At 42.9% G+C, this 14795-nt stretch overlaps 1 protein-coding gene across 1 annotated transcript; it reads right to left on the bottom strand.

Moving 5' to 3' along the window:
- Window positions 1–261: 261 nt before the first annotated feature.
- On the bottom strand, window positions 262–14792 carry LOC147032334 (uncharacterized). Its single transcript, XM_085869850.1, has 6 exons — window positions 14660–14792; window positions 14465–14533; window positions 13437–13480; window positions 6203–6377; window positions 5114–5243; window positions 262–567 (listed from the first exon to the last, which is right to left on the bottom strand). The coding sequence occupies exons 1-6, from the start codon at window positions 14758–14760 to the stop codon at window positions 454–456; spliced, it is 633 nt and encodes a 210-aa protein (XP_085725976.1). The 5' UTR covers window positions 14761–14792; the 3' UTR covers window positions 262–453.
- Between the last annotated feature and the right edge of the window lie 3 nt (window positions 14793–14795).

Below are 14795 nucleotides of genomic sequence, written 5' to 3'. Positions count from 1 at the left end.
CCTGACGAGGGTCTGCAATCTCCGATTGCTCTTTCTTATTTTGAAGATCTGGACAAACTGTAATATAAGCAAAGGTAAAAAAAAACTCCATTGAGGAGGAAATAGCATGACGGATGGATGGACAGACAGAGCTGATTACAATATCCCCTGGTTTTTGTTCAAAAAGCGTGGGGATAATAAACGTAACAATGTAGATGGCAATGCGAAAACAAAAGACATGACACTCCTTCTCCTCCCTCCCACCCCTCCCTTCATCCCTACTCTAATTATAATTACCAATTCATATCTCGAGGTGATCACACACTTGTTGCCTGAAGAACATCAGAAACTATTTACCAAGTATTATGCATCCAATAGCACATGCGAACAAAACTTCAGTGTAGTGAGAACGAATCAGGTGAAATTAAAGTTAATATCGAAGAGTTTGAACCTCATGTTAGCCTGAAGAGCGCGTCAAATATCCAACGACTGACTGGAGCATCGTTCTTCTTCTCTCTCTTCCGCAGCACTTCGTAAATCTTTTTCAATCCTCTTTCTGTGTTGTTGGTGATCTTCAAAAACATGATCCTGTTTCCCAAGGAGAGAAAAATAGTAACAGAACACTTTGTATGATACACAGATTTTGCATAATTTTAATGTTGGTATTGGAGGAGCTTGTGCAAATAATCACAATTCAGAACTAAGAGACTTGGACACAAATGATAAATTGTTGCCCCGACCAGCAGTGCAGATCATGTCGGTTCCCTTCAAGGAATTACAATTGAGGTAGGTTCTCTCATTGCTCCAAAGGACCAAAAACTAATTACACTGACAGTATTATGCCACATACGAGGGTCCTACCATCACACATCAAGGAACTTCTTATCTGGCAAGCCCAGAAACGCAACACAACACACACAAACCAAATGTCTCTGCACCATTCAGGTCAAGTCAGGTATGGGAGCATGTGCCAGAACAGCGAGTCGCTGCGTCCACTTTCCGCCGGTACTCCAGGGGCCTCCGTCTGGCCTTCCCCAGGCAGATGCCAGGCCCATCCCCATCTCCTTGAGATGCTGGTAAACCTGCTGCAACCATGAGGAACGTGGTCGGCCCATTGGCCGCCTCCTCTCATGAGACTCCCTCGCTGAGAGAATCTGGTGAGCAGGATCAGTGTCAGGAAAACGAGCCACATGTCCATACAGCCGCGACTGACACTCACGGACCATGCATGTAATAAATCTCATCCGAGTCTCTCTCAGCAACCGCTCGTTGGACACAAAATCTGACCAGCGATAGCCAAGGATTCTCCGAAGAGACCTGGTACCAAAGGAATTAAGTCTCCGTCTCAGATCCTTGGTCAGAGTCCAAGTCTCGCATCCATAGCGCAAGACTGGAAGCACCAAGGACCTGAAGACTCAGAATCGTCCTCCTGCACAGGTACCGGCAGTGCCACACCCCATGATCCAGTGAATCCATGACTCCCCAGGCCCGACCCAGACGTCTATTGACCTCTGACTCACAGCCAGCAGAGACATGAATATCACTGCCAAGGTAAGTGAATCTCTCCACGACCTCAACATCCTCACCACAAACAGACACAGACAGGACAGCAGCATCCAAGATGTCATTGAAAGCCTGGATCTTAGTTTTGACCCAAGAAAGCTGTAATCCCAGCGGCTCCGACTCCTCATTCAGCACCTCGAGGGCCCCCAAAAGGATATCTAAAGTCTCCGCAAAGATGACTGCATCATCTGCGAAATCAAGGTCCAACATCTTGACATTCCCAAACGATGCACCGCAGCTTGATCTTTCCGACATCCTCCCTAAAATCCAGTCCATACAAGTGCTGAAAAGTGTGGGGGCCAGTATACACCCTTGACGAACTCCAGTAGCAACTGGAAATAAGTCAGAGATGGTACCACCACACTTCACAGCACTCTCAGCACCAGAGTAGAGTTCAGACATCAGATCGATCAGTTTTGGTGGCATCCCACGAAGACCAAGAATCCTCCAGAGGGCATCCCGATTCACTGAATCGAACGCTTTACAGAGATCAACATCGGCTGCAAGCAGTCCCTGCCATAAAACTCTCGTCTGCGTTCGGTGAGGACACGAAGAGCAAGGATACGGTCAATCGTTGACCTCTTTGGTGTAAAGCCTGACTGCTCTGGACGCTGGTGCTCAAGCAGGTGGTGGCGAACCCCATCAAGAATTATCCGAGCAAAGACCTTGCCCGGCACTGAGAGCAGCGTCACCCCTCGGTAGTTGTTGCAGTCTTGGCGATCACCCTTCCCATTCCAGAGAGGGACAACAAGGCCCCTCTTCCAATCAGTTGGGATGATGCCTGTGTTCCAGGCAGAGCACAAAACTGCATGCAATGACACGAGTGCAGCATTTCCACCAGCCTTGAGAAGTTCAGCATGGATGCCACAGATCCCTGGAACTTTACCCTGTTTCAACCGGTTCACCGCAGCCCGTATTTCCACATGCGAAGGTGGACCACAATTGATTGGAGGGTCAGCAACAGGGATTGTAACACCATTGACGTCCAACTCGACAATTGGGGGATCAGCCTGGTACAACCGCTCAAAGTAACCGGCCCAGCGGGCCTTCACTTCAGACTCCTCTGTTAAGAGCCTACCACTCGATGCTCTAACTGCAGTGCTCCGAGGGATGGGCTTGGATGAACGCAATGCGCGAATTCCCCTGTAAGCGGGACGAGAATCACCTGTCCACAGGTGATGCTCTACCCCCTCACAGATTTCTCGCACATAGGCCTCCTTGTCCACCCTTAGTGCACATACAGTTTTACGCCTCAGCTCCCTGAACAGCTCATCTCTGCCATTCAGCCTGGCCCTGCGACTCTGGTCACTGGTATCTAATATCCCTTGAGATACAAAATTCTTCTTTGCCCTGCGGTGAGTTCCAAGACATCCACCGGCAACATCAAGGACTGTGGTCTTGAAGGTAATCCTGAACTCTTCAGGAACCCCCAAAGCACCCAGACACCCCAAATGTCCACTCAGCCTGTTCGCAAACTCCTCAGCTACTCTCTCATCCTTGAGCTTGCCAACATCCAGCCTCGGCTGGGATGGTACCATTCTCCAGGATTTAAGGTGCAGCTTTAGAGTTGCTACAACAAGCCAGTGGCCAGTATTGAGGAACTGAGCACTCCGGTAGACCCTGCAGTTCTGGATCATCCTCCAGTGACCGTCAACGAGGACATGGTCAATCTGCTTTGCCACACCGCCAGCGTTGGAATACCAAGTCCAGCGATGAGCTTGTGGGCGCTGAAACCATGAACCGGCCACCCGAAGTCCATGACTTCTTGCAAAGTCAAGGAACTTAGTGCTATTCTGATTCATAGTTCCTGACCCATGGGGACCAACACACATCTCATAACCATCCCTATCAGTTCCAGTCGATGCATTGAAATCCCCCAAGACTGGAAGTGTATCTTGTCTCGGGCACTGATCAACCACAGACTGGAGCGTGGCGTAGAATGTGTCCTTCAGGGTGAGGTCACGCGCCTCAGTCGGAGCATAGACAGAGACCAGGGAAATGACACCGAAGGAGTGACGAATCCTTAGTCTCATAATACGCTCGTTGACCGGTGTTACCTCAATTATCATGGGAGTCAGCTTATTGGACACAGCTCCAGCAACCCCTTGGGCATTGCAACCATCAGAGCAACCAGTAAAATAGTAGATTTAACCACCCACAATGATCTGACCACTATCCGGTCTTCGGACCTCAGAGAGTGCTGCAATACCAATGTCCAAACACTGGAGCTGAGATGATAGCAGAGACAGGTGATCGTCCTCTCTTTGGGAAAGGACATTCCAGACACCCACCTGAAGGGACCGCCTCAGGTTAACCCAAGGAGACCCCCGTCTGGCGGACGACACCTCAGCACCATCCCGGCACACACCAACGCAATCTGACCCAGGAAGGTTACCCCATGCTTTTCATCCTATCATCAAAGAACGGGGGTCCCGAAGGCTTTGCCCCAATCCCGTTATCCGGTGAGCTCTCCTGCGAAGGGCAGCAGCACAGGAGGTACTCCCATGGAGTGGGTTTCAGTTTTCTTTGCGTTTTGCGGAATTAAGTGTTTTACAGTGGCCGGAGTGCAAATCCTGCCACCAACCTCCTTCAGAGAAGTACCCAACTGCAGGAGGATATGCACAGACACAGTTGGGAACAAGCTTTGGATGGCTGTTGGCTCACAAGGAGCTCCTCCGGCCTTTGACATGTTTTGCTTTTAATCCTGCTGGGTGTCCTTACATGCACCCTGCTCACCAGGAAGCCGGGTGGGGAAGCCGGTTTAGTCGCCGTAAACCCAACCATGAAACAGGTTAGTACAGGTTTACATGATATCTGTAGCAAGTCACAGATCTGATTTGGCCTGACCTGACAATAATCTGACAGAACATACGACAATCGAGAATGTCAAAGATCATTTGGACCATCTTTCTTGCATCACACACCACAAATCCAGAGTTCCATACCAGACTGGCACTGTGAATGACGACACATCTTGACACAAAGTGATGTGTTCAATGAGATGCAGATGTCACAAGGAAATTGAAGTTTGAAAAGCAATAAAAGTGAGGAAAGAATATATAGTGAGGACAACATTGAGTGCGAAGACCGGGTGAAGCGTTTTGTCTTTGTTTTGGATCGACGAGAGTGAGTAAAGGAAACGATGGAAAGAAAGTGGTTGGGGGTTGTCGTGGAGAGAATAGTGTGGGATGAGTAGTTGGTTGTCAGAAGCGATATGATTTCAGAAGCAACCATCAGCAGAGTAACTACCTACCTGTGTTTTATCCCATACTTTCTCCACTTTTCAAACCTCCATTCTCATTTGTCTCTTTGATAAGGAATTTCCAACTTCTGACAGTCTTAGAGCTAAGAACATTCTGGACAATTACTCCAAACATATATTACTTGCTTCATATCTGTTCTCATTCCACTTCAAACTTCTCGAAATGCAATTGTTTTGCATAAAAAAAATGTGAAAAAAGCAATATTTTTTGCCAAGCATTCTGCTTACAATCATGTGTTTCTCAAATGTCAGTGCTGTGAGAACAAATGGGGTCAAATGAAGGGTGGTATCAAAGAGTCTGAACCTTACCTCGGCATGAAAGGCACTGCAGATATAAATCGACAAACTGGAATGGCATTCTGCTTCTCTTTTTGGCAGCATGTCATACATTTTCTTTATTGCACATTCTTTGTTGTCACTGAGTTCCAGAGACACGATCCTGTTTCATCCAAGGAGAAGGATAGTAACAACAATTGGGAAGGCGCACATAACTTAAATTTAATATCTGAGGCTAGTGGAGGAGACTGTACAAGTATCACTTCCATCAGAAGGACAAAGGGACAAACAAACAACACGGGCTTTGATTCTGTAGTCACAGCAGAGTTAAATGCGCCGACAAGAACGAAATGGTTTCCTCAGCAGGAAATGGTATTTTGGAGTGAAAAGTTTTTGAGAAATAAGCTTTGTGAAAAAGAAGAGGAAGACATGATGAAGAAGTAGTAGAAGAAGAATGCTTCGGTTATTCTTGAAGGAGTAGTCAGGAGAGAGCAATATTAAAATGCATTTTAAGCGTTTTAAAAATGTTACGAAGAGCTTTTAAAGGAAGAAACATTTCACTAAATTAAGATTCAGCATGGGGATGTTGAAAAGAAAAGGGATGGAGAATGAAGGAAGAACCAGGCATGGCAGATTGAGTTTGTGTTTGGGTTTTTTTTTTGGAGTGAAGAAGAGCTTTTGTTCTTTGTAGTTTTTGGAGTGAGAATGGGGGAAAGATCAAACTGAGGGATCAGGAATGATAATACTTGGGAGAAAGGGATGAAAATGAAGCATTGGTGGGGGGGAATCGAAGCAGAAACAGAAGCAACATGCTCATAATCCAAGCCCCAGGTGAGTAGGCCCTACTTTAACAAGGACACAAATTCAACAATTCAATGCAACTTCATTTGGTTTGACATGGAAAATTGGACAATAACATGACCAGAAACGTTTAAAAGGAAATAAACAGTGTAATACGATGAATCTGGTCTGGGAAACTGCTTTAATGAGATGTCAGGATGAGTTCTCGAACCAGCATCACACATTAAGGCACCCGGAACCCATTATGGCATAATCAATGATCTCACATCCACAAAGTCCTGTTGTGATTTCAATGACAGGCTAATTATCTGTAAAACACACCTGTGATTCTTGTATTTTTTTTTCTTCTTGGTCTTTTGTTCTAAAATCTTGGAAATATGTCCCAGGATGGAACTCTTTCCACAACACTCGTTTCCTTCGTAAACAAGAACATTTTGGCTGGTGGATGTCTTTTTGAACTCCTTGAAGCTCTTTTTCAACATTTTCCACTCAGTCCCTGTGGAACATTGACACAATATATACATTAAGAATTGTCATGTTCATTAGATGTAAAAAAAAAAAAAATTTAAATGGTGAAGATTATAAGGTGTGTGCAAAATTCGGAATGTGGAGGATGAAAATTGAAAATATCGACACCATCAATTCTTCACGTGCAGGGAAACTCATCTGATGGCACCCTACAGGCTCTCTCTCTCTCTGTCTCTGTCTCTGTCTCTGTCTCTGTCTCTGTCTCTGTCTCTGTCTCTGTCTCTGTCTCTGTCTCTGTCTCTGTCTCTGTCTCTGTCTCTGTCTCTGTCTCTGTCTCTGTCTTTCTCTCTCTCTCTGTCTCTGTCTCTGTCTCTGTCTCTGTCTCTGTCTCTGTCTCTGTCTCTGTCTCTGTCTCTGTCTCTGTCTCTGTCTCTGTCTCTCTCTCTCTCTCTCTGCAAAGCTTGGAACCATTGTATGGCTGTCATACCAAGAGCCAGGACCCAACATCAGGCAATCATGCTCATCTGTGATCCAAATTCTCCAGCCTCTCACGATCCACAAAAGGCTGGTAAGAGCCAGTCAGTGTCTGGTCCACATTCTAAGTTCATTCCCTCCTTTCCTTCTTCCTAAAGGAAGGAGTCCTGCTGGGCATTGCTCAATAACTATACGAGGTCCATCTGAAAAGTAATGGGACTGACTTCACAGAAATTTTATTCCAAAAAATATATTGAAATCACAGCTTGTCCCTTCAAAATAGTTTCCCTCCAGTCTCACACACTTGTCCATCCTCTTCTTCCATGCTTCGATACACCCCCGGAGGATTCTTCTGGAATCCTCCGGAGCTCCCTCGTCACGGCCCTTTTAATGACCTCCACATCAGCAAATTGGGTCACCTTCATCACCCCCTTGAGTTTGGGGAATAGGAAAAAATCACAAGGGGCAAAGTCTGGCAAATACGGGGGTTGCTCCAGAATTGGCACGTTCCTCTCCACCAGAAACTCTTGGATGCTCAAGGCACTGTGAGCAGGGGCGTTGTCATGGTGGAGCACCCATGCGTTGTTTCCCACAGATCCCTCCTCTTGTCCCGGACTGATCTCATGAGGTGCCGGAGGTTCTCCTTGCACACGTATTGATTCATTGTTTGACCCTGTAGTAGAAACTTAAAGTGGACGATGCCCTTGATATCAAAAAACGCGATGAGCATGACCTTGACCTTCAACTTCGACATCCTTGCTTTCTTTGATCTTGGTGATGCCGGACTTTTCCACTGATGACTTTGCCGTTTGGTCTCGGGATCATATTTTAATATCCACGATTCATCGCCAGTAATGACTCTCCCGAGCAGGTCGAGATCGTCCTCAAGGCGCTCGATAATGTCTTGACAGACAGTAACTCTGCTGTTTCTGGTCCTCGGACAACAGCTTGGGGACCATCTTTCCGCACACCTTGCGCATTTCGAGATTTTCAGTGATGATGCTCCAGACAGTGTCTTTGTTGATGGAAAGTTCCTCAGCAATCATCCGCACTAGAAGTCGACGATCTGCACGCACCATCTGCTTCACACGCTCGATGATGTCCGCCGTTCTGCTCGTTGAAGGTCTTCCAGACCGTGGATCGTCTTCAACCTCCTTCCGTCTCTCTTTGAACCTCGTGTGCCATTCAAATGCCATGTACGTGACATCATTTCTTCCCCGTAGACTTGCTGCAGCATTGTAAAGGATTCGGAAGGTGTTTTGCCAAGCTTGGCAAGAAATTTCAGATTGGCTCTCTGCTTTCAACTCATAGCGCGACAACTCAGACGAGACAACGTGTAAAGCATGACTTGTACAAAATCACACGAGTGCAGTCAACCATCACCAATCATATATATTGCTGGAATGTTGCGAAAGACTGTGACGCAACTCGTTCATTCAAGTTGTGTAAGTGGAGCACACAGCAGGCTCAGTCCCGTTACTCTTAAGACAGACCTCTTATCTTCAATTAAAAGGCCAAAGTCCAAAATCCGTCCCTTCCTGTTCCCACCCATTCCTGATTATTCCTTTCAGCATGTGTACTTCTGCCCTGCCATTGTGGAGTGGTTTCCCAGCCAGCTCAAATTCCTTCTACAAATGGTCCTGATGGTATTAGTGCTTCATTCCTCAGGAAATGTGGTCCAGTCCTATCCAACACTCTTCTCTTTCACAGAGAGGCACATTCCTCTCACATAGGAATGTGGAGAGGCACATTCCTACCCACTGACAGAAAGTCAGTGGATTCTCAATTTAATGCAAGGTTACATCTGGCCTTGCTTTTACTGTACTGCCCTGTTCTACTTTTGTCCAACCCAAACCACCCAAGGTCTCATGCATTCCTTGAGAAACTCTCATCTTTTCAAGGTCACCTCACAACATTTCAATGCTTTTGAGTGAAGCCAGAATTCAAGAAGTAATCCAGGCAAAGTGACCTCATCACATTTAGAATCTTGTGTGCTCCTTCCTCTACCTCATGATATTGGAGCCTCTTTTGCCCCAATATACTTGGCACACACAGGAGACTGATACTCTCACATGTGAACCTTTCTTTCCTTTCCTCTGATATCTCCTTTGTACGATTGCACACTTTTCATGCCAGCATTCAAGTCATGCTCATGTCTTGTCAGGATATCCTCTCAAATGCTTTGACATGTCCTTGTTTGCCACTCCAGTTGTATCATTGACCAATATGGATCATTGTTTCCAACTATTTCATGGCCAGTTGCTATGTCACGTGCTGGCTGTACCTTTGGCCTTATATTCGCTTTTACTGTGATTATCAACCTCGATCATGTTTCTCTTCTGTTATCCAATATTATAAAAATGTAAAATAAATTCTATCACAAGACCATAACAAGAAAAAGAGGAATCAGATTTCAGACCCTCGCAGGATTTGTTTTGTGTGGTGTATTTTGTGTGGCGTTTGTGTGCTAGTGTGTTCCATTATTTGTAAGAGACAAAATGTTTACTGCCACTTTAGAACTGCTGGCAGTGATGACCAGGTACCAAGACGTCCCACTTTGACACAACCACGCTTTCATTGGATACCTTACCCTGACCCATGACGTTTATTATTTTTATTATTAAATTGAATTATGAATGCGATTAAAATTAAATTCAAATCAAATGGAAGAGCAAATAGGTACAGTCCTGCATTGGAGTCATCAGAAGGAACCCAAACAAGCAAAAAGCAAAAATGAAGTCATCAGGAGGAACCTGGATAGGATTCACATTTCAGCTGCCACTCTTCTACCCTCAAACCTATTCAGGCACAACCAAGTGAGCCTTATTCAAAAAATCAAAATACAATTAAAAAGAACCCAGATCAGAAAAATTAAATAATTATGGCTGCCAGACCATGTGTCCGATCAAGTTGAAATTTAAACCTTTATTCCCCATGATGACGAGATCATAATTTTGAAGTTTCATATCGATTGTTTAAGCAGTTCCAAAGAAAACATTATTTCATATTTTTCTTCAATCCAATGTGGCTGCCAAACCATGTGACCTATCAATTATTCCTCAACAAACTTGTACACACAAGGCTTGGGGAATATTTGTGTGGTTTCCTCTCAATCTGTTCAGCTGTTCTGAAGAAGATTTTTATAGGTTTTAAGGTAAATCCAATATGGCTGCCAAACCATCTGACCTGTGATGTCATATGTGTAAACCTTTTGTTCCTCATGGATCGGCGGTTACACTTGAAAAGTTTTGCCCCGATCTGTTCAGCCACTTCAGAGAAGAAGATTTTTGAAGGTATTTATTAAAAAACTAGAGGGGGGGCACTCGGGAGAGTGCAAAACCTCCGCCGCCAATACTGCTGGGTCACTCACGTGAACCTTATATCTTATTCATTAAATATGATGTCAACAGTGCTGAGAGTTATAGTTCTTTTCTCCATATTTTTTTGGGGGGGGGGGGGGTGGAAATCACTCAAAACATGTAAAAATGGAAAAAAAATCGAAATTTTGTTGAAAAAGAAGTTGCAAAAAACATTTTTCTCCAACAATTTTTTTTGGGTGGGGGGGTTGGAAAGCACTGAAAAGATGTAGAGAGGCAAAAAAAAAATTTATCTAACAATTTTTTTTTTGTGGGGGGTTGGACATCACTTAAAACATGAAGAAATGCAAAAAAATTCTCTTTTTTGGGGGGGGGGGTTGGAAATCACTTAAAACATGTAGAAATGCAAAAAAAAAATTCTCTAACAATTTTATTTTGGGGGGGGTAACAATTTTTTTGGGGGGGGATTGGAAATCACTTACAACATGTAGAAATGCAAATAAATTTTTTTTCCAACAATTTTTTTGGGTGGTGGGGGGGGGGACCAAGTCCAAAATTTAATGGAATGATCCTTGGACCATACCTAACCCCCCCCCCCACCAAGTTTCGTCGAAATCCGTCGAGGAGTTTTTCCGTAATACTGTTAAACAAACAAACAAACAAACAGAAAGGGGTGAAAACAGTAACCTCCATCCATCTTCGAAGATGGCGGAGGTTAACAATGTGGTTGCCAAATCACGTGACTGATGCCGTCATCAAATTTTTTTCTGTGGACCATTTTATCCCTGGATGACCCTCAAAAATTCTCATGTTGATCAGATGTGGTGTTCTACATATGCAATTATGACATCATAATGAAGGCACCGCTGACGTCATAAAAATCACATTCCGCATGAGGAGTACTTGCCGTGTGCCAAGTTTCAATTTTTTTCTTTGGTGCAGTTTCAGAGATAGAGGTCCAAAGTTTTTCTATTTTTCAACATGCCTGCCATGCCACATGACCTCTGACATCATAATTCTCCAAACAACATTCTACATGAGTCGTCGTACCGATGTTGACAATTTCGTCTCAATCCGACAAGTGGTTGCGGAGAAAAACATGAAAGTTGTGTATGGATAAACAAACAAACAGACAAATAAACCAATGTCACCTGCAGGGTGACCCGTATCTTGCCAAAAGGTGACCATGTGTGACTTCTTTAAGGTCACACTGAGGTGAACTGAGCTGCTATCCACCAGGAGCGACTCCTTGAGGAATATCTGCCTACGAGAGATTCCGATGAGAATCGTTCTACAGAGTAACCATGAAAAATATGCTTTTGCCTCATAACGTCACCAAATGACTTCATAATGTCTCAAGCTTGACATATCTAGAAAGCACTCATCAAGGTGTTCAATTTGAGGTACTACACGATATGGTTCCTAAAACTTGAAAATTTGACCTTGGAGTCAAATATGTTTGACCTTAGGTGCTAACCATGAAGGTCAAGGCCAATCGCCACCAAAAATTAATCAGCTGAGCGCCAGACCATGAACTATATTCCCATGAAGTTTGAAGACGATCCGATCAAAATTACTCAAAAAATAAGGGTTTCGTCGACTCCCCTGATTTGCGACAAAGTGACCTTGACCTTTGACCTTGACCTTCAATATTTTGTGCACTGAAAGGGACTTCTATAGGCCTCTGATATGCGAAGTAATAAAAATTTCCAATGATAACTGTGCTCTGCAGAATTTTTTATACATGATTACATACAAACAAACAAACAAACAAACAAAAAATAAAAAAATAAAAAATAAAAAACACAAGCTGACTAACATATCTTGCAAAAACTTCGTTTTGGCAAGATAACAAGAAGACATCACACAGAGCATGACACTTGCAAAATCCATAAAACAAATTTGACCTCAAAAAGAATTGGCGGCTGAATTAAATGACCAAATTCCTTTTCAAATTTCAAGTGAATCAGATGAAAATTGACAATTTTAGAAATTTGGCACATGTTGACCTTTTGGCCAATGTTGACCTCCAAAATAATTGGTGGTTGAATTCAGTGACCTGATATATATATATATATATATATATATATATATATATATATATATATATATATATATATATATATATATATATATATATATATATATATATATATATATATGAAAATTATGGATTTTTGAAATCTCACCGAAGTTGTTGACCTTTGCCCTATGTTGACCTTTTGACCTCTAAAACAATTGGCTTCTTTCTTGTGACAAACTCTATCATGTGGTGAAGTTTCGTGAAGATCGGTTTAAAATTGTGACCTGTCGGCGACAAACAAACAGACAGACAGACGCAGACAGACACAGAATAACAAAATCGACTGACCAATAAACTTGAAAAATCTTCAATTTTGTCAGTAACAGATGGAGCCCAATGCAATACCCTCGCCAAAATTACGCGTGCTCTAAATTTTAAATCCAAACCAACAATAATTACATCACCATTCAAATGAATGAAAGCAACATGTAACAACAAAATATCGAAATTCTCATTTCCGGAACAATATTATATGGTTTAGGCTGGCAGTGCAGTCTGTTGGTTTTACACTCCACTCTGAGCTGCCTTCTCTCGGGTTGAATCTTGGCCCAGCTATAAACGGTCATCCTGCGGTGTCCGTAAAGAGTGGACAAGCTTTCAAAGGCACTCAGACCTAACTTGCAAAATCCTTCTCAAACCTTTTTCTCAAAATCCTTTTCTCAAAAGAAAAAAAATAGTATGAGGTAGTGTGTGGAAAAGAAAGCAATCACTAACATGACGGAACATGATGGATGGTCTTGCAATGTATCTTTCCATCACTTTCCATACACAAACTGCCATGTTACGCACTCTCTCTCAATCTTTAACACATTTGATAACAAGGTCAACTCATATAAAAACGATGCTAATTTCCCAACATAGTGAAGCAAACAATGAAGGTACATCTCCTTTTAGCTCTGTGCCATGACAACTTTTGCAGCAACAACCCTTTTGGAGCATCACCTCCAAAATAAAATTTATTGACACAAAGAGGAAACGTTCCATGTGCAAAGGATCTGCCTGGGAATACAAATTTTAACAATGGGATCAGTTGGAAGTTTCAGTGTTAGACTCTTCAGTCCCTGTCTCTCTTTTACAAAATTTACCTTATTTTACCACAGTCCATCTGCTGTTGTTAAACATACTGTAGCATTAAATATGCCTCCTTTGAAATTTCTTCCATCATCAAAAATGAAAAGCATCACAGTGGTGAGCAGGAAGAGAAGGTACTTACTGGAACCTTGAAAACTCTGTGTATCATTGTCCATCAAGTCATTCCTGCAGAAACATTAATAGGCATGAACTTGTATTTTCTCGAAATTATTTTCTCCAAACTAACTCGTTTACATATATTTCACATAACAGAAATGTTTCATTTTACAAAACCAACCTGGGCATTGTGTAGCCTGCTTCGCTTTTCCATAAGCCCGTAAACTCAAGATACCCTCTTTCCTTTAACTGAATGGATCAATGTGTAACCATCATCCATCCCAACTTTGTTCGTCATCTGTGGTAATTTCAACTGTAGCCATGCCAGCTGGGTGGATGTAAGCTGTACAAAAACATACCAGAGAATTGCAGCAAAGGCCTTCTGTGACTCTGTGGGTCTGACTCAATCTGCAAACCTTTCAACCTGAATTTCTGCAACTCGTCTCCCTCCCTCCTGGAATGAATAATGATGATGTTTCCATCCAAAATCTCCTGTTCCTTTTCTGCCCTTTTTGGCTGTTCTGAAAGCCCATATATCTGGTTATTGGAAGGGAGCAACCTCAATGATGCAGAATATGGATATTTAAAGAGACCAATTGGCAGGGAATGCAATCTGCTCTCGAATAAAAGGGTTGGGCTACCATTGCCATATATCACCTGATATTGATTCCGCCTGGCAGTACTTTCACAAAAGCCTGCTTTCTCCTATATAACGGTTTATCCCAACCAGCCTGCCGCTATCCTATCCTGTCGATCCTCTTTGAACTTGTACTATGCATTGTTGTGGTTTAAATCTTTGCAAACCAAGATTATTGCTTTGTTACACAAGTCGTATCTCACCAACTGTCACTGGTTCCCCTTCAGAGGTAAAGTCCCATTTGGCATTTCATTTTTCTCGGACATTTTTGCTCCCTTACAATGATGACATGACAAGTAATAAAATGAAAAGAAAAATGTGATCGACACGTGATTGTTAACTTTCCTTCAAGACATTTTTTTTGTTTGTGTGTGTGTAATGTCACAACATCACGACAGTTCTTTGTTATTACGTACTTGGTCTGAGGATTTACAGGAGCGTCTTTTGTTTTTGGTTTCCCTTTGAACAGTCTTTTCCACATTTTGCTGAGTTGAAAAGAAGAAGAAAACAGCAGTTTGTTGAATATGATGAGGAAGATTTATCCAGAATAGTCAAAACCAAGATAAATGGAACAACTTTAGTTTAAAGAGAAGAAGAGAAAACATTATTACCTGAACCATTTAGAAAAGAAAGCTTTTTTAGTTTTAGTATTTGTTGTGAAGGGGCTCACTTCTGGGTTCTGTTCTAAAAAAGTAACTTTCTTCATTTTCATCTGTGATTCTGGAGGGACCACATCCACCTTTTTAG

The sequence above is a fragment of the Eptatretus burgeri genome, chromosome 2, assembly GCF_056783735.1.
Source record: "Eptatretus burgeri isolate ZD-2024b chromosome 2, Ebu_testis_v1, whole genome shotgun sequence".
NCBI classification, from domain to species: domain Eukaryota; kingdom Metazoa; phylum Chordata; class Myxini; order Myxiniformes; family Myxinidae; genus Eptatretus; species Eptatretus burgeri.
The sequence above is the reverse complement of the archived record's forward strand: the minus strand, read 5'-3'. Positions and strand labels throughout refer to the sequence as shown.

What these genes read in the sequence shown, in the direction of transcription:
- LOC147032334 (XM_085869850.1), bottom strand. Translation starts at nt 14,760, where the DNA reads ATGAAAATGAAGAAAGTTACTTTTTTAGAACAGAACCCAGAAGTGAGC. An exon ending in TTCTTTTCTAAATGGTTCAG is followed by an intron (nt 14,534 to 14,659) that starts GTAATAATGTTT and finishes TTTTCAACTCAG; the next exon opens with CAAAATGTGGAAAAGACTGT. An exon ending in AAAAAATACAAGAATCACAG is followed by an intron (nt 5,244 to 6,202) that starts GTGTGTTTTACA and finishes TGGATGAAACAG; the next exon opens with GATCGTGTCTCTGGAACTCA.